This window comes from Podarcis gaigeae (assembly GCF_964106915.1).
Source record: "Podarcis gaigeae genome assembly, chromosome: 2".
NCBI classification, from domain to species: Eukaryota; Metazoa; Chordata; class Lepidosauria; order Squamata; family Lacertidae; genus Podarcis; species Podarcis gaigeae.
Window position 1 is genome coordinate 125,075,984 of NC_139679.1, and position 24,655 is coordinate 125,100,638.

General features: G+C 43.2%; 2 protein-coding genes across 2 annotated transcripts in view; both read right to left on the reverse strand.

The window, feature by feature from the left end:
- The window catches only part of LOC310836113 (vomeronasal type-2 receptor 26-like), a gene marked incomplete at both ends in the record, with an annotated part of 36,323 nt that extends 12,313 nt beyond the window's left edge, over positions 1–24,010 (reverse strand). The window contains 2 exons of the mRNA XM_083721028.1: positions 2,165–2,456; positions 23,802–24,010. Of these exons, the coding sequence (XP_083577154.1) occupies positions 2,165–2,456; positions 23,802–24,010 (501 nt within the window). The remainder of the gene's footprint in view (positions 1–2,164; positions 2,457–23,801) is intronic.
- LOC310839555 (vomeronasal type-2 receptor 26-like) lies at positions 8,932–19,466 on the reverse strand (the record flags this gene model as incomplete). The annotated part of the gene is made up of 4 exons (XM_083728191.1): positions 8,932–9,830; positions 10,008–10,134; positions 16,347–16,577; positions 18,744–19,466. The coding sequence occupies 4 exons, from the start codon at positions 19,464–19,466 to the stop codon at positions 8,932–8,934; spliced, it is 1,980 nt and encodes a 659-aa protein (XP_083584317.1).
- Positions 24,011–24,655: the final 645 nt, after the last annotated feature.

A 24,655-nucleotide genomic window follows, 5' to 3' on the forward strand; every position in this document is an offset into this window, starting at 1 on the left:
ATCAAAGTTGTGTCATCTGCATATCTGAGGTGGTTGATATTTCTTCTGGCAATCTTAATTCTGGTTTGGGATTTATCCAGCCCAGCCTTTCGCATGATGAATTCTGCATATAAGTTAAATAAGGAGGGAAACCAGTTCTAACTGTAGCTTCTTGTCCCACATAGAGATCTCTCAGGAGACAGATGAAGTGATCAGGCACTCCCATTTCTTTAAGAACTTGCCATAGTTTGCTGTGGTCAACACAGTCAAAGGCTTTTGTGTAGTCAATGAAGCAGAAGTAGATGTTTTCCTGGAACTCTCTAGCTTTCTCCATAATCCAGTGTATGTTTGCAATTTGGTCCCTGGTTCCTGTGCCCCTTCGAAATCCAGCTTGCACTTCTGGGAGTTCTCGGTCCACATACTGCTTAAGTCTGCCTTTTAGAATTTTAAGCATAACCTTGCTAGCGTGTGAAATGAGTGCAATTGTGCGGTAGTTGGAGCATTCTTTGGCACTGCCCTTCTTTGGGATTGGGATGTAGACTGATCTTCTCCAATCCTCTGGCCGCTGCTGAGTTTTCCAAATTTGCTGACATATTGAGTGTAGCACCTTAACAGCGTCATCTTTAAAAATTTTAAATAGTTCAGCTGGAATATCATCACTTCCACTGGCCTTGTTATTAGCAGTGCTTTCTAAGGCGCATTTGACTTCACTCTCCACGATATCTGGCTCAAGGTCAGCAACCACACTATCTGGGGTGTACGAGCCGTCCATATCTTTCTGGTATAATTCCTCTGTGTATTCCTGCCACCTCTTCTTGATGTCTTCTGCTTCTGTTAGGTCCTTTCCACTTTTGTCCTTTATTATGGAAATCTTAGATTAGATTAGATTAGATTAGATTAGAGTGGAAGAAGATTGGAAAAAATTTAAAGTATATCTTCAAAAATATTGTAAAATTAAGGAATGTTAGAAAGATATTGGAAAAAGAAAGTTAGGTGGTTTTGGTAGAAATGATATAAAGGATTAAGTAAAAATGAGTTGATGAAATTGACGAAAGAGAGGACGTTAAAATATAACATATTAAATTAAATTACTTAAATGAAAATTAGGTTGGAAGGATTTGCTGAAACAACGATTTGAACTAGAATACAAAACTGGGAGGTGTGAGGAGGTCAAGGAAAGAAGTAAAGGAAGAAAGTTATATAAAGGTTTAATCTGTTCTTTTTCTTTTTTTTAAGAGAATGTATTTTTATTTTTTATTTTTTCTCTGTTGTTGTTGTTGTATTCTTTTTTTGTATTTGGTATTATTTTTTTGTAACTTTTAAACTTCGAATAAATATTATTTTTTTAAAAAAAGGAAATCTTTGTACGAAATGTTCCTTTCATATCTCCAATTTTCTTGAACAGATCTCTGATTTTTCCCATTCTATTGTTTTCCTCTATTTCTTTGCATTGCTCGTTTAAGAAGGCCCTCTTATCTGTCCTTGCTATTCTTTGGAAATCTGCATTCAATTTCCTGTATCTTTCACTATCTCCCTCACATTTTGCTTGCCTTCTATCCCCCGCTATTTGTAAGGCCTCACTGGACAGCCACTTTGCTTTCTTGCATTTCCTTGGCTAGGTCTTGGCTAGATTGCCTTTTTTGAGATATGTCAATCATAGATGAAATCATGAAATCATACCATTGAAGTCACCTCCAAGTATTATTTCACCTTTAGCATGGCTTTTTATTACACTATTTGTAGATTTGACAGGGGAAAAGATTGGTTAATGCACATTGAAGAGTACAGTGGTACCTCAGGTTACATACGCTTCAGGTTACATATGCTTCAGGTTAAAGACTCCGCTAACCCAGAAATAGTGCTTTAGGTTAAGAACTTTGCTTCAGGATGAGAACAGAAATAGTACTACGGAAGTGCGGCGGCAACAGAAGGCCCCATTACCTAAAGTGGTGCTTCAGGTTAAGAACAGTTTCAGGTTAAGTACGGACCTCCGGAACGAATTAAGTACTTAACCCAAGGTACCACTGTATTTATATTAAAGCAGTCGTACATTTAACATTATGTCCTTTTCTTCCTATCATTTTGCTCAGTTTATTTATTAAAATGATTATAGTATCCTCAGCATAATTTGTTGTTTCATGAGATGGCAAATGTGGGGTGTGCCTGACTTGAAGCCCATTCTTACTTGTGGGATTTTGTAGATGCCCAACATGCCTGCAATGTGCGTGGAGATGTCGGATTCACCCCGTTCAAGAACAGCCAGTAACTTTTTCTGCCTTCCACAGGTGTAGTTTGGAATATTGATTTTCCCACCAGCAAGCAGATCTGTCAGGGCATCAGAAGTGATTCTTCCATCAAAATGGGTCTCATAGATGCTGTAGCCCAAGGTGATGTTGGGTAGGAGCCTGGGGTTAAGATTGACATCCTGAACAGCCAGCAAGCAGCTAAGAATTTGCCATGCCCTCTTATTCACAGAACTGCAAAAAGAATTATGTCACATAGTGACATTCAGTTCAGTGAAATTGAAAGTATAGCCTTCTCCTATACCCACTAAATATCTTAAGGTTTTCTAAAATACTTCTGTAATACTAAACTCTTAAAAATACATTTTGACCTGGCCAATATGGCCAACTACCTCCCAGTCTCAAATCTTCCATTATTGGGCAAGATGATTGAGTGGGTGGTTGCTGAACAACTCTAGTCATGACTGGAGAATGCGGACCATTTTGATCCCTTCCAATTGGGATTCAGGCCTCATCATGGGACGGAAACTGCCTTAGTTGCGCTGATCGATTATCTCCAGTGGGCTGGGGACAAAGGTGAAAGCTGTTTTCTAGTTCTGCAGGATCTCTCTGCAGCCTTTAATACCACCGACCTTGACATCCTTTGTGACTGTTCTAGAGGGGCTGGGAGCTGGGGGCACTGTTATACAGTGGTTCGCCTCCTTCCTCCTGGGCCGTGTCCAGAAAGTGGTGTTGGGGGGGGGTGAGTGTTCATGCCCTGGGCTCAAACTTGTGGGGTGCCTCAGGGTTCCGTCCTCTCCCCCCGTGCTTTTTAACATCTATATGAAGCCGCTGGGATAAATCACCGGGGCCTTGGGCTGGGTGTTCATCAGTATGCAAATTATACCCAGCTCTACCTCTCATATAAATCAGAACCAGTGAAAGCGGTGAATGTCTTGTGTGAGTGTCTGGAGGCAGTTGGAGGATGGATGATGGCTAACAGATTGAGGTTAAAATAAATAAATAAATTTTGTCCAGATGCACCTTGGAGACCAACTAAGTTTGTTCTGGGTATAAGCTTTCATGTGTAGGAACACAAAAGCTTACACCCAGAACAAACTTAGTTGGTTTCTAAGGTGCTACTGGACAAAATTTATTTATTTTGACTGTGTCAGACCAACACGGCTACCTACCTGAATCTAGATTGAGGTTGGATCCTGACAAGACAGAAGTACTCTTTTGGGGGGGGACAGGGGGAGGGCAGGTGTGGGGAGCTCTCTGGTCCTAAATGGGGTATATGTGCCCCTGAAGAACCAGGTGCACCACCTGGGAGTCATTTTGGACTCACAGCTGTCCATGGAGGCGCAGGTCAATTCTGTGTCCAGTGCAGCTGTCTACCAGCTCCCTCTGGTACGCAGGCTGAAACCCTACCTGCCCTCAGACTGCTTCACCAGAGTGGTGCATGCTTTGATTATCTCCCGCTTGGACTACCGCAATGTGCTGTACATAGAGCTACCTTTGACGGTGGCTCAGAAACTGCAACTAATCCAAAAAGTGACAAAAGAGGCTTCTCAAATATTGATAGATGGGAGTCATTAAACCTTATCCTTTGGGGAAGGGTGAACTCTCTCAAAACGAACATTATCCCAGATTTATTTATATTCTGAGAAGACTTCCAGTTTTTATATCCCGATCATATTTCCAAAAGATAAAGTTCCTGTTTAGGAAATGTATTTGGAGTTCAAATGTACCGAGAATATTATTGCAGAAAATGCCATCACAAATTAAGGAAGGTGGCTTTGGAATTCCAAACCTGGAATTATACCAGCATGCTTATTTATTGTCAAGTATCAGACACTGGGGGACGCGGGTGGCGCTGTGGGTAAAAGCCTCAGCGCCTAGGGCTTGCCAATTGAAAGGTCGGCGGTTCGAATCCCCGCGGCAGGGTGCGCTCCCGCTGCTCGGTCCCAGCGCCTGCCAACCTAGCAGTTCGAAAGCACCCCCGGGTGCAAGTAGATAAATAGGGATCGCTTACTTGCGGGAAGGTAAACAGCGTTCCGTGTGCTGCGCTGGCTCGCCAGATGCAGCTTTGTCACGCTGGCCACGTGACCCGGAAGTGTCTCCGGACAGCGCTGACCCCTGGCCTCTTGAGTGAGATGGGCGCACCAACCCCAGAGTCTGTCAAGACTGGCCCGCACGGGCAGGGGTACCTTTACCTTTACCTTTTATCAGACACTGGAGACCTACTGGGGGTCTTAATCTCCCGAGCTGAGCAACTTTAGAGAATACATACATACAGTAAAGCCTTTGGTTAGGTGGACAGTATTAGGATCCATTTCCACATGCTAAACTTACCCTGTGGGGAAATCCTACTTTATATTTTATCCTTTTATAAATAAATTATTCTAATTTTTTAAAATAAAATCTCTCACATTCAGCGGCCTTGTGGAAGTCCGGCTCCGCTTTGTCCAGTGGTCAGTAGCTGCCACTGTATCTAAGGTCTTTTCCAAGCATTATATATCTCACAAACATTGCTTCCCATAAAATGGCTGGCATGTTTGGAATCAAAGCATGAGAAGAACACCTGACTAAGCATAGTAGAGGGTTACAGTTTTCAGTTGCATAGATTGCTTTGTGCCTGGGGAAGATAATTGTGCATTGAAAATTGTTCTCCCCATTTATCATTCCACCCAGCTATAAAGGACAAGTCTGCCTTTCAACATTCACTTTTCTGAGTGAGAGAAGCAATCTCCCATTCATCTCCATCTTCTAATTCATAAACTTTTAGAAAAATTTATTGGGTTGAGAGTGGGAGAACTCCAAAGTTTTCATGCCAAAAAATGCTCCAAGGTTCCATGAGACACAATGAGAGAATGAATTTCATTTTGCTAACTACAGAAAACCTGCAACAGCCACACCCCATACACCTCCAGGACCCCATAGACTTCCAGCAGTCACTTTCATCTCAGAGGGGCTGACCCAGGTGCATCAAGAAAACTGGAGTGTAGCAGAAACACATCAACACATTACTCACGTTTCAACATAGTTCAAGGGGGTGCTGGAGAAGATGAAGGGCAAACGATCTCCAATGAATCTTGAAGATACAATTCCACCAATGAGATGGTTTCCTGGCCTGTAATAATTCAAAGCATAATTGATATCCCTGATCAGATTCAGGGAGCATTTCGCCTTCTGCTGCATCCCGCAGGTTACAAGAGGGAGGAACAAGAGCAGGGTTATCATTCTGAATCCACCTGCTACACTTCCCTTCTGTTTCTCTCAATTTCATAACCAGCTTATCAGAAGATGCCTAAACTCTTGCAAAGACGTGTCCAGCTCTAGTTTCAGAGACAAAGAGGACATGATATAACGGAGTGCTAGAGCACTTGTTTGCACCCAAAAGTGCCAGGTTCAACCTCAGCCAACTGTTCCAGGTAGGGTTGAAGATGTCTTCTACTTGGAGAGCTTACAGTCAGTAGATAGTACTAAGCTAGAAGGCAGCTTCCTATGTTCTGATTAAGCTACACAAGGACTTATCCCCTACACCCTTTCACCTGACGTATATCTTGACTGCAAGGACTCTGTGGCACACAAGATATTTTATATATCTAACTTCTCAGGCACGGTGGAGTAAATAACCTCCTGCTGCTTTTGATTTCGATGTTTGTGTTATTGTTCCCAAAGGCAGCATTCGAAGGGTGTTCATGGGGGATAAGAAGAGATCACTGTGGTTCTGATAATTGTAAGGGGAAGAAAAGTCTCCTCTAGGAGCAGGTGCAGAGCAGGAGAAAAACATGTTGACTCAAGAGACCGACAAGGTTCAAAGAGGGAGAAAGTTTAGTTTGGCTGAACATGATTGACATGGAAGTCCAGCATCTTCTTCTCAAAGTGGACAGCCAGTTGCCCCAAAGGGAAGGCCACAAGGAAGGGGTCAGTGCAGCAGCCCTTTCCCTACTTGTGATGCCCAACAACTGGCACTCAGAGTCTTCCTGCCTCAGACCGTGGAGGGGGGTCATATTCATAAGGGCTAGTAGCTGTTTATAGCCTTATCCACCTCCATGATGTGGCCTAAATCTCTGTTTTTATTTTATGCAAAATTCACCTACCACTTTATTGTAGATAGAGGTTTACAAAAAAAAAAAAAAAAAAACCCAAGAAAAATAATAAATTTCTTGGAAAAAGACAAAGATGAAAACATATACTTAGAAATCCAAAATATTGTTAAGTAAAAAGTTAAGCTAAAGATAGATTAAATAACATGTCAACTTCTACATGTCTGCACAGTCTTTCCTCAATGAAAATTGTTTTCCCAGGCACCCAAAAGAATGCAGCGAAGGTGTCAAAAGGCAGAATGTGGCAAAGTGTAGGTGCTGCCACATGAAGGGATCAACTTCCCCCTTTCCAGAATGAGTAATGTGCGGCACCAGCAGTGCTATTTTCTGGGGGTACTCAAGGGTGCGCAGTACTCCCCCCCAAAGTTTTTTTTTGTTTGTTTAATATAATTTTTATTAACAAACCAATCAAATCACATTAATTACAAATTACAAAGCCAAATTTTAAATTTTTTGTTGGGGGTACCCATGCTTCGAGCTCCGAAAGGGATCCAAACATCTCTCTTGCTGCTGCTTTAATATTCAGTTCTGTCCAATCTTCACTTTATTATTTTCCTCATCTTCTTGTTGTTATCATATATTCCTTTCTTTGTGTCCACAAGCGGGTTAAAAACAAACTTTGTTATATCCTGTGTGAATTTTCCATTCCTCCAAGAGCCATATTCAAACAGACAGACGCCATTTCAACACTTCCGTGCAAAACATTCTTAAAGTTTGCCCGTTGAACTTCGCAGGCCTGTCAGTCTCTCCTCAATCTTCTTAGGGGGTTCTGCCAAGTCAAACTCACAGTCCGATATAATCGTCTCCTCCCCCTCGATCGTAAAACCTTCAGCCAGGCCTGCTTCTTAACAAGTCTCTTTTTATAACTGCGTCATTCCAAAGGCCTTTCATTCCTTTCCAGATATTACACAAGCCATGTCTTTGATTGATAATTCATTTCCACACAGTTCTTAATCATCCCGCTTATAATCAGTAATTGCAATGATTCTTCTTGGGGGGAGGATTGTTAGGTAATCACATAAGATAAAAAAAAGAAAAGCCCCCCCCCATTTTGTCCCATTCCGACATACTGACCCTTTGATATATCTTCTTGTTATATTATCCTGTTGAATCCAACCCATCGCTCCACTTCACAGAGGTCACTTCCATTAGCAGTCTTAACTCCCGTTCTTCACTTGAAATATGTGCATTTGCTTCTCTCTAATTGTTTGTTTTGAGCTCCTGCAACCAGGCCGCACGATCAGAGACAGCGTCAGGGAGAGCCGTCCCACACGAGTGCTGTGCGCCTTGTGCCCTCACCCCCTTCTTTCGAACTCGGGGGTGATTTATGGCAACTGCAGGTGGGGCAATGTTCCCCATTCCCTTGGGGTAACAAGGGAGGCTGCATACTACAATATCAGCCTCTTAATTACCTCGTGTGAGCCAGAGAGATGGTATTGTCGGCCATCTTCCAATGCGTCCCTAGCAGCCCCTCCCCCCCAAATGTTAAAGCTGTGGTATGAAGTAACAACTTCATGGTGAGTACCAGCACTCCCCTGCTTTTTTAAAAACAACAACAACACTGGGCACCAGCAATTGTGCCAGTTTTTCAACCTAAAGCAGATGAGTGAACACATATGGACTAATGCAGTTCCCCCAATCAACTCTTCCCAAGCTGTTAGGAGCTTCCATACAACCTTGAATTTGGCACAATAACAAAGGAGTCACCACTGAAGATCTCAGAGCAGAGTTGTGATCTGCTGGTGAAGTCCCAATCCAGCCCAATGACAACATTTGCATGCCTGTGGTCCTCCAAAACCAGGCCAGGGACACCCCCCCACACACACTGCCGAGTGTTGGCCTAAGAGGGATTTCAGTGGATGGAGTGGAAGTGACTGTGTCTTGTGCCAAAATGAAGCATTGGGACAGACACAAGGTGAGGCCGTGTCAGCCCCTTTCTCATTTTTAAAACTAGGGCAGAGTTCTTCTTTTAAATCCTTACTCCTAAACCAAGCTTTTTCATTTCTCCAAATATTTTGAATGTTTACCATCCCAGAACAGGGGGCGCTAGCATGGTGACCTCCAGATTTTGTTTGATTATGGCTCCCAGCAGCCATCTGGAAACCCATTGAATCCACCAGCCTCTGAAGAGGTCCTCTGTTCCTGCCAAGCGGAGAAGCTGCTGATTGCCAAAATCTCAACAGGAAGTAATCTGAACATGGCAATGTCCCCCACTTTCAGATCACCCTCTTCCTGCCCATTTGAGGGGGGAAAGGTCCAGAGTGTGGCCTGTCACATGCCTTGGGATGGTGACATGTTGGGACAGCCCCATGCTCATCGTGGCAGCCATGTGTCAGGGAACTGGCAGAGGAGGAATTGTGGAGACCACCTCCCCAGCCTGACCCTTCCAGAAAAGAGGAAGACAGTTAAGAAGTACAACAGGGGTGGGAGGGAGGTCACAGTTTAGATGCAGATTAGGGGGAAAGTTATGGAATAATGGGATAGGAGGAGGAGGAAGAGGAGGTACCAGGGGGTGACTTAACCTTTAAACAATCACTTAACCTTTAAACAAAATCCCAACCAAAATGCTTTTAATACAGACCAAAGGAAAGATGGATAATCTCTCTCACTCTCTCCGTTTATTTTTTTGCCGTCAGGTACTCCTTCGTGTTCAGTTCGGGCTTCAGTATAATAATGTAGCACTTGGGCATGAAGATGCAGCCCAGAAGCCCAGCACTGGAAGCCAAGATAGAGAAGACCTGCACGGCTACCATATACTTCCCCTTGGTGCTCAGGTAGGTGGGCACAAATGACACCCAAACACTGCAGAAGACCAGCATGCTGAAAGTAATCAGCTTGGCTTCATTGAAGGCCCCAGGAAGCTTCCTAGCTAGGAAAGCCACCATGAGGCAGATGGCAGACAGGAGACCCATGTAGCCAAGGGCAGCGTAAAACATGGCCACAGACCCTTCATTGCATTGCAAGATGATCTCTGCAGGTTGGGAGCTTATGTCAGAGTCTGGGAATGGAGGAGAAAGTCCCAGCCAGGTGGTGCAGATGACAACTTGGAAAGTGGAACAGGAAATGACAATGGAGATGGCCAGACTTTTCCCCAGCCATTTACCCAGCCTGTTCCCTGGCTTGGTGGCCATGAAGGCCAGAACCACAGTGATGGTTTTTGCCAACACAGAAGAGACAGCAGATGAGAAGACGATGCTGAAGACCATTTGTCGGAGAAGACAGGTGACTTTCCTTGGCTGGCCGATGAAGAGGAAAGAGGACAAAAAGCAGAGCAGGAGGGAGAAGAGGAGGATGTAGGAGAGGTCCCTGTTGTTGGCTTTGACTAGGGGAGTTTCATTGTATTTCATGAATATTCCCAAAACAAAGCCTGCGGTTGAGGAGAAGAGTAGGGCAACGGAAGCCAGGAGGATCCCCAGATATTCTTCATAGGACAAGAAGTTGATTGCTTTGGGGACACATTGATCGTGGTCCTTGTTTGGATACTGATCTTCTGGACATCTGATGCATTCATTGGCATCTGCACACAGTAAAAGAGACTTCAGTATGCTAACATAAGTCATACACCTACAGCAGTCTGGATGCTGTTACAATTGTGCAAAATTGTTGACATATGGGAGAGATCAAGAAAGAACACTGTGTTCACTGGTAGAGAACCTTCAACCCATGGCTTCTTTTTCCTGATGTCGTGTCCTACCTTCCTGAGTGGAGATTGTCCCTTCTAAGCAGGGAGCACAGTCATAGCAGCATGGGGGTTTCCATTCCTGAATCTTCTTGGCATATCCAGGGCAACAGCTCTTTGTGCATCTTGAATGAGGCGTGGTCTGGAAATAAATAGAAGGAACAGCATTGAGGCTTTAGGAAACGGATTGTTGAGTTTTGGGGAGATTATCGTTGTTGTTGTTGTTGTTGTTGTTGTTGTTGTTGTTGTTTATACCCCACCCATCTAGCTGGGTTACCCCAGTCACTCTGGGCAGCTTCCCGCACAGATCAAAATATAATAAAGCGTAAAACATTAAAAGTGTTATTCTAAAGCACCAAAGCTGCAGCAAGCAAAGGCTATAGCAGCTCAGTCTGCTGTTTGTGACTGTGGCCATGGGAACAAAGGGGCAGTCCATTCTGTACTGAGCACCGGATGTTAGCTCAGTGGGTTTGTCATATGACCTGTACAGGATGTACATGGGTGGAGTTTGGAGTTTCTCTCTGTTTGTCGAAGAGAGTAGACATCTTTACTGTATGACTGCTAAAAGACACAAATAAAGACATGTAGATACGTTTACTGTCTGTGTCTGATTCCCCTCCCTGGGGATATGCAGGGAGGAGGAGAAGGAGGAGAAGCAGTTGGTGTATTTTTCTCACAGCCTGAGGAAAATCGCCGGAACGGACCTCGTGTGAGTTTTATCCTGCCGGGAGTCGCCGGAGGGAGGTCTAAGGAATTCAGCCGGTGCCTGAACTGTTGGTTTCTGCTTCCTTCACTGAGCAGCGAAGTGCTTGTCACAAGACAATGTTTACATTCAACAGTCAAGTGCTGTTGGGTTTTCTCACGGGAAAGGAGACTTGATGTGACGTACACTGGTTTCCTGTTTTTTCACTGTTCTTTGCAGTTCAGTGTGATTCTCTCCGTGCTTTAGAGGAGAGAGGATGCCTTTCTCTGCTCCGGCAGAGGGAAAATGTTTTTCTGTAAATTACCAGCTTTGAAGTGTAAATAAAGTAATATAGAGCATGTTGGCACGTACTTTTCATCATTCCGCTGTGCACTGGACACTGCTTATCTCCAACATTTGGTTATGGGCCCAGAAAAACGCAGTGTTTTGAGAATGGACTCCAGAAGTCGGGCTCCTGGCAAAGGAACAAAGGAGCAAAGAATTGGAGTGCCGGCAAAGGATCGGAATGCAGAGGGCCGGAACGGACGATATCTCTGCGCGTCAAGATGATTTGATGAGGTATGTGCTACAGCTCCGGGCAGCCTGCCAGCTTCTAATTAATGGCTTTATGGCTGGACTTTGAACTTTTATAGCCGGTTTTGCCGTGGCACAGGCAAAAGGCTAGAAGGATAAATTTTTCCTATGCTGGGGGAAATCGAAAGTAAAGCAGTTGCAGCAGTGTCGCAGCATGAATTTAAGACAGCAGAGAGAACTTTCACTTTTGAACTTGCCTTTGGAATGCGGTTTGAAGCAGCTGCAGATAAGCAAAGCAGTTAAGCAGAAAGGCACAGGCTCACAGGCAGAGGCTGGAAATCGAAAGTACTTTTGAATTTGCTTTTGGATTGAAGCAGCTGTACACAGACGCAGCTTGTATGAAGCAGCCTGATTTAAAGCAGCAGAGATGACGCAGAAGGCTAATGCCAAAGTCATGATGGCTAGCTGCAGAAGGCTGGATGAGGCAAGTGGGGAATTTGATGCCAATCAGCCACATGCTCAGCTCAGAGTAGCCTGTGATACTGCCATGATTCAGAATGAAGCAGACCGCCAGGGTGATAGCTGCATGGGCAAGGGGGAGTCTTCACAGACGTCATCCCAGAGTGCAGTGGAACCACCAGATGGCGCCAAAGCTTTGAAGGCAGTGAAATGCTACACGTGTGGACGTCTAGGCCATATGAAGAGGGAATGCAGAAATCCCAGGGCCAAGACAGAGCAGCGCAGCGAAAGCTCATCGCGTGGAAAAGGCCGAGGCAAAGGCAAAGGTCCGGTGTCCAGGACAACGCAGCACAAGGCAATGGTCTCACGCTTCACTCCAAAGGTTGCAGAGGTCCAGAAGACGTCTAGATCTTTCTTCGTTGTTGATTCGGCTGCAACGCACCACATGTGCAACGATAAGCGACTGTTCGTGTCTTTTACACCGCAGGAAGGTGCGATTCACCAGGCGGATGACCACACAATTCCCAGTAAAGGCTACGGAACTGTTGTTCTTCACAGTTTGGACTTATCGATACAGGATGTGCTTTATGTGCCAGATGCCAAACATAATCTGCTCAGCGTTGGACAGCTGAATGAGCGAAAAATTGACGTTTCCTTTAAGAACAAAAGGTGCATCATCACAAAGAAAAATGATTATGTATTGCATGCTGAATATGTTGATCGTTTGTATGTTTTGTATTTTGATGATGTTGTGCAGGATGACACTTGTTGCATTGCAGGTTCTAACAAAAGTTTGCATGCAGAATGTATTCACGATTTTCATCGAAAATTTGGTCATTTGCATTTTGAGGCAGTATCTAAAATGCCTGCCTTGGTTGAAGGTATGACTATTAAACCCTGCAGGTACCACATGAAGTGCAAGGCATGCGCAGCAAACAAGGTAAAAAATGGCTGCGAAAGGTAAGGTGTCTAGTAGGCAAGCTACAGAACCATACCAGGTTGTTCATGCTGATTTGGTTGGACCACTAGCACCCTCTTTGGGTGGAAACAGGTACTTCATGGTTCTCATTGATGCATTTTCCAGGTATATTTATGTGTACAATCTCAAGCAGAAATCAGAGGCTTTTCCTAGGTTCAAGGAATTCTGTGCTTGGTTGGGAAATGTGCATGGTAAGAAGGTAAAGACTCTTTTCACTGATCGCGGGGGAGAATTCACTTCTCAGCAGTTTGAAGCTTTTCTGACTGAGAAAGGAATTCAACACGATTTGTCTAGTCCTCGCTCGCCATGGCAGAATGGACTTGCGGAACGAGCAAATCAGACATTGCTTCAAGGGTTAAAAACCTTGTTGCATGATGCCAATCTTCCAGAGAGTTATTGGGCCGAAGCTCTCTCATGTTTCACTTACAGTTATAATCGCAGGTTATCTTCAGCGATTGGTTGTACCCCCTATGAGAAGATGTTTGGCAAGAAGCCATACATCAAACACATGAAAATTTTTGGTTCTGACATGTGGGTTCACTCACCACAAAACTCCAAGTTAGACAAGCGTGGATTGCATGGTATCTTTCTAGGTTATCAGAAAGGGTCTTACAGAATAATGATGACTGACTCTAAGGAAATTAAGCTCACAAGAAGTGTTGAGTACAATGCCAAGTGGGGGGAGAATGTGGGAATTTTCCAATGTTATCCTGATGACAGTGATGAAACTGAGGATAGTCAAAAGCAACCACAACAACCCACACCCACTGATGAAGGTTCTGATTCTGAGTCTGAAACTGAATCGGGTGATTCAGAGGATTTCAAGAGTGCGAAAGCCTCTATGCGACCCTCTGAAAGCTCTGATCAAGAATTGGAGGAACCATTGTTCACAATAGGTCACTTTTCTCCTAAGAAGGAAGAGGAGAGTGTTGAAGACTTAAGGCTAATTCGTAGGTCACAGAGAGCAACAAAAGGCAGACCTCCAAAGAGATTTGCTGATGAGTTTGCTAAGATAGCAGTAACAGCTGTTAAAAGCTCCAAGAAGGTATTTGAACCTTCAAGTTTCCAAGAAATCCAGGATTTGGATTCAAAGGAAGCTGAGCCATGGTTAAATGCCATGAAGGCTGAGCTTGATTCCTTGGAAAGGAACAAAACATGGGATCTTGTTCCAGTAGTTCCAGGAATGAAACTGCTTGGAAGCAAATGGGTCTTCAAAGCGAAGACAGATCAAAATGGCAAGATAGTCAGACACAAAGCCAGATTGGTAGCCAGAGGTTTTGCACAGGTACCAGGTGAAGACTATCACGAGACCTACTCACCCACCGTGAGGTATGAGAGCATTAGGCTTATGCTCAAGCTAGCTGCAGAGGAGAATCTACACATTAGTCACCATGATGTGAATACAGCTTTTCTGTACGGATCTCTAGATGAATCACTTTATATGCTTCCACCTGATGGCGTACAGGTAAAACAGGGATTTGTTTGTGCTCTGAAGAAGTCCCTTTATGGTCTCAAACAAAGTGCACGGTGTTGGCACACAAAACTCACTGAAGTATTGTTTTCTCTAGGTTTTAAGCAAGGGAAAGCTGATCCATGTGTATTTGTCAAAGAGGAGGGGCAAAAGAAACTGTATTGTTTGTTTTATGTTGATGATCTTTTATTCTTTTGGAAGGATATCACAATGTACAATAATGCCCTAGCTCAATTGAAAGAGCACTTTGACATGAAAGATCTTGGTGAGGTAAACAACTACCTATCTCTGGAAATAGAGAGAGATCAAGATGGTAACATTCTAGTACACCAGTCACGTAAAATTGCTGATGTGTTAAGCAAACTAAACCTGATGGATGCTAACCCTGTAGACACACCGATGACAACAGGTTATCAGGTAGATGACACTGGAGAAGCATTTTCTGATACTACACTGTACAGAAATGTGCTAGGCAAGCTAAACTTCATTGCCAGATGTTCAAGACCAGACATTGCTGTTAGCTGTAATTTGCTAAGCAGACAAGTCAACAATCCTACTGTTAAGGATTGGAAAGCTCTGAAACGCATAGCGCGGTATTTGAAAGGCACTATGCATTACAGACTGAGATTTAACAATCAGAAGTCTGGTGGTCTTGAGATATTTGCAGATGCAAGTTTTGGAAGTGACACTACAGACAGGAAAAGTACGTCTGGAGTTTGCTATAAGTACAATCAGGGTCTATTTGATTGGTCATGCAAGAAGCAAACAACAGTTAGCTTAAGTACTTGTGAAGCTGAACTGAATGCACTGTCTTATTCACTTAAGGATTGTGAATGGTTGTTACAATTGTGCAAAGACATAAAAATTCCTGTCAAATGTCCAATCCAGGTTTACCAGGACAACAAAGCATGTTTGGCTTTGCTGAATTCTGAAGGTTGTAAGCAAAGCACGAAGCACTTGCAATTGAAGTTGCAACATGCTAGGGAACGTATTCAGAAGGGACTCGTAACTGTGTCCTATATGCCAGGTAATGAAATTCCTGCTGATGTATTGTCCAAGATTGTATCAAGGGATCAACACTGTACCTATGTGCAGAAGTTGGGTTTGTGCTGATATTGTACGAACACGCTGCCCAGTGATGTTCACAGAAAGGGGGAGGATGTTGGTTTCTGCTTCCTTCACTGAGCAGCGAAGTGCTTGTCACAAGACAATGTTTACATTCAACAGTCAAGTGCTGTTGGGTTTTCTCACGGGAAAGGAGACTGGATGTGACGTACACTGGTTTCCTGTTTTTTCACTGTTCTTTGCAGTTCAGTGTGATTCTCTCCGTGCTTTAGAGGAGAGAGGATGCCTTTCTCTGCTCCGGCAGAGGGAAAATGTTTTTCTGTAAATTACCAGCTTTGAAGTGTAAATAAAGTAATATAGAGCATGTTGGCACGTACTTTTCATCATTCCGCTGTGCACTGGACACTGCTTATCTCCAACATGAACAGATAGGCACATACCTATGACAGGGCCAGAATTCCAACAAAAAGCATCTTTACTTCCAATGGCCCAAAGTGAGCTCAGGCCAAATTAGGAGTGATCTCTTTTTGGCCATACTGTAGAGCAGCATGGCTGTGAAATCTCTTTAGTTTTTCTGCTTCTTCCCTTTAACACTTTTCTGTACATACATACAATCCAGGCAGCCTGAATTATATGAGGAACAAGAGCTTAACAGCAATGCTAGGATCAAAATAAGAAAAAACATGAGAATTGAACCAGCCATCATTAAAAAACTCCCACAAAATGGAGCACTAAAACAACTCCTGATACAGTTCCCATCACACCTGCTATGTGTTGGTACAGTTGTGAAATACGGCTGGACTGAATGACTTCTGCTTTGCTTCAAAGGCTAAATGGTGTTGTTGAGGTTGGCATGAAGGGTGCAGAACTTGACACCTAGTTTTCTTGTGAGGCATATCTGCACTTCCCATTTTCATTTTAGGAAGCTTTCCCAGCTGGATGAATAAATATTTATTACAGCTGTTCATTTTGTAATTTATTTTGTAAGCCTCTTATTCATTGTCAGATTTTATACATGCTTATTCAACAGTGAGATCCATTAAGCTCATTGTCTCCAAGGAAGTGTCCATGACTGCAATAAAAGCCTCATAGGTAATGTTCAACAAGTTGTTAGAATGTAGCAGATATCATAGATATTAAAAAGGCACGTAACATTTATCCTACCTTCTTACACAGTGTGGGCCATACTATTGTTTCTGGGCTAATGGTGAACTTTAGATTTGAGGACTTCTGTCTCTCTATGCTTCCAATTTTCACACTAGAATGAGAATTATTAGGAAACAGCACCCAATTCACAATATCAAAGTCAATGGCCAGTGCCCCATTATCATCCAAGTATTGTCCATCAGTTGAAGTATTAGAAGACAGATGGACTTCTTTCAAGAATGAATGAAGCTAGAACAACAGAGAAAACCACGTTGGATGGCATATATTAGTAAAGACTTATTAATTGGTAATGTATGTAAAGAATGGTCATAATGGATTTAGTAAAGGTGGAACACAAAAGTCTAAGAAGGGTGGAGTCATCTTTCTACTACAAGATCCTGTTTTCTATAGCATCAATCTTAAAGGAAAGTATATAAAGAATGATACAAGTTTTTTGAAAAAGGTAAAATACCCCTGGAAGGTTAATTCCAATCAAATTTGACTTTGGGGTGTGGCGCTCATCTCCACGTTCAGGCCAAGGGAGCTGACATTGTCCACAGAGAGTAAGATGGCTATACAATGGCATCAGGACCTGGAAGTCACAGATTATAAAGACATTTGGAGGAGGAAATCATTGGTTGGGCATTCCTTCACTTATCATATGGGGACATGGCTGCTGTGCACACATGAGAAGAAAATGGGATGTCCCAGTTTTTCCAAAACACCTGTAGAGTATGTTCCTATTATGATTATTCCCGAGTTGGAAAATAAATCACAATTTTCAAAATTGAGAGGCCATTTCTGTAATCTACCCCCCACTCTTTAACCCATATCTAATTCTACCCTTCCTTCCCCATCCATCACACTTTGTGTTAGCGCAACTTAATAGGCTTGATAGACCATACAAGGTGAGAGACACAGGTCAACCCAGATGGGTTGGCATGGAATCATCCTATAAAGTAGATAAGCAAGATGGCTAGCTTAAAAGCAATTACATTAAATGTGAGGGGGTTGGGAAACCCCATGAAAAGAAAACGCATCACCTCGTATGTGAACACCATGAAACCACACATTCCTTTCCTACAGGAAATACACAATCCACCGAAAAAAAGCAAACTCCTGAGTGATCCCTGCTTCAGTCAACAATGGATTGCACCTGGTTCAGGAAAGGCCCACAGAGTAGCCATAATACTCAGTAGTGACCTGAACTTCAGAGCCACGACAGTACTAAAAGACAAAAAGACAATTGGCTCCTTATATGCCCCAAACTAAAAACAACTTGAGTTCATCCAGAAAACTCTAAACAAGTTCCTCTCCTTCTCCAAAGGAGAAGCAATCCTGGGAGTGTGACCTCAACCTAAATATGAGAGGCATCTTTCTGAAAAACACCCACCCTACATCCCCATGGGCAACCTTCCTCTGAAGGCAACCCCAAACATTTAGGGACTCTTGCAAATTGCTACAGATTCCATTCTGGGTGCCATGGCACAGTGTCCAGACTAGATAGCATTCTGCTCACACTAGGTCTGATCCCCTTAGTTGGATCAGTGAACAAAGGCAGCATTAAAATCACAGATCCTGCCCCAGTAGAATTTGCCCTTAATATATGAGAAGAAACATAAAACACCCCATCATGGCCCTTCAGTCCCATCCTAACCACAAATGAGCTAATTAGAGGGAGTCTCACAAAAACACTCCAAAACTACTTCAAAGAAAATGATGTAGACAATATAACAACCCCCTTCCTTCGGGATGCAATAAAAGCGGTCACAAGAGGAGCCTCCATAAAAGAGAAAGCATCCCTTAAAAAAACAAACCTCTTCAAATATTAGCAAAATAGAACAAGACATAATGGCCCTCTCATCTCGCTACAAACAAACTGGAGCTAAAACCCCGTCCCCTTCCTTAAACTTATACCCCAAACATACACTAGGTAGAAGAACTCACCACTCCTCCTCCCCCTCTTCTCTCCCTTCTTTCTTCCTAATCTAACTTATATGCAACACTAATGTCTCACAACAAATGAAATTGATCTGTAGAAAACACAACCTGAAAAAAGGAAAATTCACTTATTTTGTAAACTAAGAAATCTTATACAGTGTGCATATATGAGTGTGTGTGTGTGTGTGTGTGTGTGTGTGTCTAATCTATATCTATATCTATATCTATATCTATATCTATATCTATATCTATATCTATCTATCTATCTATCTATCTATCTATCTATCTATCTATCTCTATCTATCTATCTATCTATCTATCTATCTATCTATCTATCTAATCTATCATCTCTATCATCTCTATCATCTCTATCTCTATCTCTATCTCTATCTCTATCTCTATCTCTATCTCTATCTATCTCTATCCTATCTCTATCTCTATCTCTCTATATCTATATCGTGCTAGAGGCCATACCTGCCATGGCTGTAGACTTTGAAGCTCCATCTTGTCTCCTCCACCCACCATCAACCTCTGCTTTGATCTGGATGAATAGGCTGCATTCAAGGCCTGAGCCACAACCTGGACACTGTAGTAAGTGATATAACTGTCTTGGGAGTGGATTCCTTCAATCTCCTCCGGGGGAAGCAATGTCTCCTTCTCCCTGCATCTTTCCCAATTCCTCACGGATAAAGCATGCTCTGAATATGAACATTCATATGCGTTCCACCAAGAAGCAGAAGCTATTGGCTCATAGTAGTCCTTTTTTGCCCCTTGTTTGGCCTTTATTACAAAAGACAAAGAACCATGGGCATATTGGAAGGCTTCTGTCTCATAAAACAAGATGGTGTCCTGAAGGCCTGTGGTGATCCAGACTTTCCCCCCAGTTTGTGTCCTTTCAAAGAAAGACTGTACCTCTATGATGACAAAAAATCCATACTGAGTATCTGTGTAGTAAACAAATATATTAACTTGCCTCCACATGGCAGATGGCTCATGAGGAAACCACATGGAAGTTTTCGGTTGTACTCTTTCGGTGAAGGCAACACAAATTTCGCTTTTGCTCATCAGAGGTGTCAAAGTGCTCAAGAACTTTTCTCCATTGCCGTTGTCTGAAGCAAAGAGGCCCACCCATGTCCATCTGAAGTGCAGGAGGAGTTCGACCACCCCCTGGTACTGAGCGTCTTCATTTGGGGCCATTGAGTTGACAAAAGGGGACTGTTTTTTATCATGAAGAACAAAGCCAGAACTGAGCTGGAGAGAGAAGGGAAAGAGACTGATGCTTTGCTTTTCAGGACAAATTTAATTATCAACCTCAACCTTATTTGAAATATAGTATTTTTATTTTATTTTAGCAATGTATAAACCACTTAAAAGCTTTGTGATTACAGAGGACCATACCTCAGCATCTTCGTTTAGCAAAGGAAGTTTTCTATATGATTCAGCTGGTTTAGGTCCATTTGCTAGGAATAGGTACATTTATAGCTTCTAAACTCTAGGAGGTTTTGGGGGGGTGGAAGATTTGTAGATAATTGTTGTATTAACTTGTTATTTTATTAGTGGAAAGTTTATATAGGTTGCTTTCATTTTTCAGTGAATAAATTATGCTTTGTACCTGTTCCTTGGTGACTTATTACTCTAAGAGTAAGACTTTGATGCAGGTGGCACTGTGGGTTAAACCACAGAGCCTAGGACTTGGTCGGCGGTTCGAATCCCTGTGACGGGGTGAGCTCCTGTTGCTCGGTCCCTGCTCCTGCCAACCTAGCAGTTCGAAAGCACATCAAAGTGCAAGTAGATAAATAGGAACCGCTCCGGCAGGAAGGTAAACGGCGTTTGCGTGCACTGCTCTGGTTCGCCAGAAGCGTCTTAGTCATGCAGTCCGCATGACCCGGAAGCTGTACGCCGGCTCCCTCGGCCAGTAAAGCAAGATGAGCGCTGCAACCCCAGAATCTGTTAGGTATTCAAGGAAGATAGAGTCCTTTTGTGGTTGCCCAGCCTGGCTGCCACTGCTATAACAGACTCAGCTTAACGGCTGTCCACCATTTCGGTTTTCACCAGCTGCCAAGCTGCCAGGAAACAGCAAGAGCTGTTTCCATCAGATGTCTCACAGCGTGAGAAAGGAAGTGCGAGTCAGTTCTCAGACTGTCTTCAGCGTAACCGGGATGGAGTTACATTCGTCCCTTTCCGCTTCTGGACTGAAGCAGTGTTGAGTCGTAGTACTCACAAGCTGGGCTGTTTGAGACAGCCAGCCATGTGTGTTGTTTTGTATGCAGTTTAATAAAGTAGATGAAATCTACGAGCTGCCTTTTCCTTCTGATGTTTTGTGCAGAAGGGAATTAGTGTGCTTTTCTCATAAGAGCGAAGTTGCTTAATTATCGGTCTCTCTGGACTGAAGGAGGATTCCTGAACGGCAGCCAGAGTTATGACCACCGGACTAATCGCCCTGGAGTGCTTTGGGATGCTGGCAGTGGTCCCGGGCGGGTGATAATCCAACAGCAACTTCCACCGGCTGCAGAGCTGCCTGAATGGTGGTGACTGGTGCAGCAGCAGCCTGGCACCTTCCTGCAGCTGTGCTGCCACAGAATGAGGAGGAAGCGCTTCCACCAGGGCTGGTAGTAGGATGGGCCCACAGTCACGGGGGCAGGAGAAAAGGTGTGCCCTCCTCACACACTTACTATAGAAGCTAAGACTGGGGGCGGGGCTGTAGTGCAAGTACTGTGTACCAGTGAGTACCACTAGAAAAAAGTTTGCTATTTCTAAGGAAGTAGTTAATTTTTATGTCTTATACATACAATTAAGATTCTTGCTTGCCTATATTATAGTTGATATGAAAGTAATTTAGATGGCTATTTTCAAACCACCATTGTGGTATGCCTGAGTCAATGCATTGTCTTCCATTTGAAGTTTTTGGTATACCAATCTTATTTCATTTCTCCATTGACCCCGGATCTGGTCTTTGCTTATTAACTTTTTTAAAAAATGATTTTTTCTGAATTAAATATTTCTCTTTTGGGGTAAACGTTTTCCATTTTTCAAATATTTTTTTGTATCAATATTGCACAACTATAGGTTTCTGCTGCATCCCAGCTTACTGGCCAGGTTACCTCTAGAGTAATATTTTGGCTCATTTCTAACTCTTTCAATTGGCAAGACGTAGCTGTCCAAACTTAATAATTTGTCATATCGAGTTTCTGCAAGTTGTATCTTTAGCAATCTTGGGGCATAATCAGCATAAGTCATTGGGTGGATTTCAGTTTTAGTCATCTTGCATGAAGCAATGAGAGAAAATCTCTATGGAAATATGAATTGTAGACATGAGAATAGAAAGTGAGATCTTTATCATTAGGATAGTAGATTCTCCAAATATCTATCAAGTTATTTTCTTCCATTATTCTATTAAAGGTATTGGCTAGATTGCCTTGCTTGAGATCTGTCAACCATAGATGAAATCATACCATTGAAGTCACCTCCAAGTATTATTCCACCTTTAGCATGGCTTTTTATTACATTATTTGTAGATGGGGGGAGGGGGGAGATCGGTTATTTACTGATGCGTTAATGCACATTGAAGAATATCTATATTGAAGCAGTTGTACATTTAGCATTACGTTCCTTTCTTACTATCATTTTGCTCAATTTATTTAATAAAATAGTTATAGTATCCTCAGCATAATTTGTTGTTTTGTGAGATGACAAATGTCAGGTGTGCCCATTCTTACTTGTGGGATTTTGTAGATGCCCAACATGCCTGCAGTGTGCATGGAGATGTCGGATTCACCCCGTTCAAGAACAGCCAGTAACGTTTTCTGCCTTCCACAGGTGTAGTTTGGGATATTGATTCTCCCACCAGCAAGCAGATCTGTCAGGGCATCAGAAGTGGTTCTTCCATCAAAATGGGTCTCATAGATGCTGTAGCCAAGGGTGATGTTGGGTAGGAGCCTGGGGTTATGATTGACATCCTGAACGGCCAGCAAGCAGCTAAGAATTTGCCATGCCCTCTTATTCACAGAGCTGCAAAAAGAATTATGCCACATAGTCGTGTTCGATTCAGTGAAATTGAAAGTCACATTCTTTTTTCTTTTTCTTTTTTTTTTTTTGTAAATCAAACCCAATGGTAAAGGAGCCCAGTAAGCAGAGAACAGTGGGGCGATGCCCATGGTATCTTTGCAGGAGAGGAGAATGGAGTAAAAACCAGGACACAAACCAGCCCCCTGAACCCAGCACCAGCTCCAGTGGCAGAGGCTCCAACTGTATTTTATTCTCTGAACTGCCCTGAGATTTTAGGATGAATGGCAGCATATAAGTTTAATAAATAAATACAGAAAAACTTACGCCTAAGACTGAGGAGGACGGTTTCACATATGACATCACACGCATGACATCACATGACATCGCATGACATTTTGGGAGGAGCCAGGGAATGGAGCCAAACACAGTTGCTGATGGCTCCTCATTTCTGAGACTCGACACTTCCGGTCTTAGATGGCCCCATGAGCAGTTACTCTCTTCTCCTCTCCCTGCTAAATATCTTAAGGATTTGTAAAATACTTCTAGTATACTAAACTCTTAAAAATACATCTCTATGAAGCTGCTGGGAGAAACCATCGGGGGTTTGGGCTGGGTGTTCATCAGTATGCAAATTATACTCAGCTCTACTTCTCATTTAAATTGGAACCAATGAAAGTAGTGAATGTCCTGTGTGAGTGTCTGATGGTGGTTGGAGGATGGATGACGGCTAACAGATTGAGGTTGAATCCTGACAAGGCAGAAGAACTGTTTTGGGAGGACAGGGGCTGGGCAGGTGTGGGTCTTGATCCTGAATGGGGTAACTGTGTCCCTGAAGGACCAGGTGTGCAGCCTGGGAGACTCAACAGCCTTCAAGGGCTTAGAATCCTCCACTCCACGGGCTCAGAGAAGATTTGGGAAGCCTGGCTCAACTTTGTCAAGCGGTCAGTAGCTGCCACTGTATCTAAGGTCTTCTCCAGGCATTATATATCTCACAAACATTGCTTCCCATTAAATGGTTGGCATGTTTGGAATCAAAGCATGAGAAGAGCACCTGCCTAAGCCTAGTAGAGAGTTACAGTTTTCAGTTGCATAGATTGCTTTGTGCCTGGGGGAAATAATTGTGCATTGAACATTGTGTTCCCCATCTATCATTGCACCCAGCTATAAAGGACAAGCCTGCCTTTCAACATTCACTTTTCTGAGTGAGAGAAGCAATCTCCCGTTCATCTCCAGGTGAGGGTAGTGGCTCAGTCCAAGGGGCCAGAAGATTTTATTGGGTTGAGAGTGGGAGAACTCCTCAGTTTTCATGCCAAGAAATGCTCCAAGGTTCCATGAGACACAATGAAAGAATGAATGTCATTTGCTAAGTACAGAAAACCTGCAAAAGGCATACCCTATAGACCTCCAGGGCCCCAAAGATCCCCAAGAGAGACCCACCCTAACTTCAGTCATTTTCATCTCAGAGGGGCTGACCCACGTGCATCAAGTGTATTGAGTGTAGAAGAAACGCATCAATATATTACTCACGCATCAACAAAGTTAAAAGGGGTTTTGGAGAAGGTGAAGGGCAAACGATTTCCAATGAATTTTGAAGATACGATTCCACTAATGAGATGGTCTCCTGGCCTGTAATAATTCACAGCATAATTGAAATCCCTGATCAGATTCAGTGAGCATTTTGCCTTCTGCTGCATCCCGTAGGTTACAAGAGGGAGCAACAAGAGCAGTGATATCATTCTGAATCCACCAGCTACACTTCCTTACTGATTGTTCCTCTCAATTCCACAGCCAGCTAATCAGAAGAAGCCTAAACTCTTGCAAAGACGTGTCCACCTCTGGCCATAGAGACAAAGAGGAAAGGTAGAGCATTGGTTTGCACTCAGTGGTAGAGCATTGGTTTGCACCCAAAAAGTGCCAGGTCCATCTTCTCCCAACTGTTCCAGGTAGGGCTAAAGATGTCCTCTACTTGGAGAGCTGCCACCAGTCAGTAGATAGTACTAAGCTAGAAGGCAGCTTCCTATGCTCCGATTAAGCTTCACAAGGACTTATCTCCTACACCCTTTCACCTGACGTATAACTTGACTACAAGGCCTCTGTGGCACACAAGATATTTTATATATCAAACTTTTCAGGCATGGTGGAGTAAATAACCTCCTACTGCTTTTGATTTTGATGTTTGGGTTATTGTTCCCAAAGGCAGCATTTGAAGGGTGTTCATGGGGGATAAGAAGAGATCACTGTGGTTCTGATAATTGTAAGGGGAAGAAAGGTCTCCTCTGGGAGCAGGTGCAGCGCAGGAGAAAAACATGTTGACTCAAGAGACTGACAAGGTACAAATAGGGAGAAAGTTGAGTTTAGCTTAACATGATTGACATCAGAAG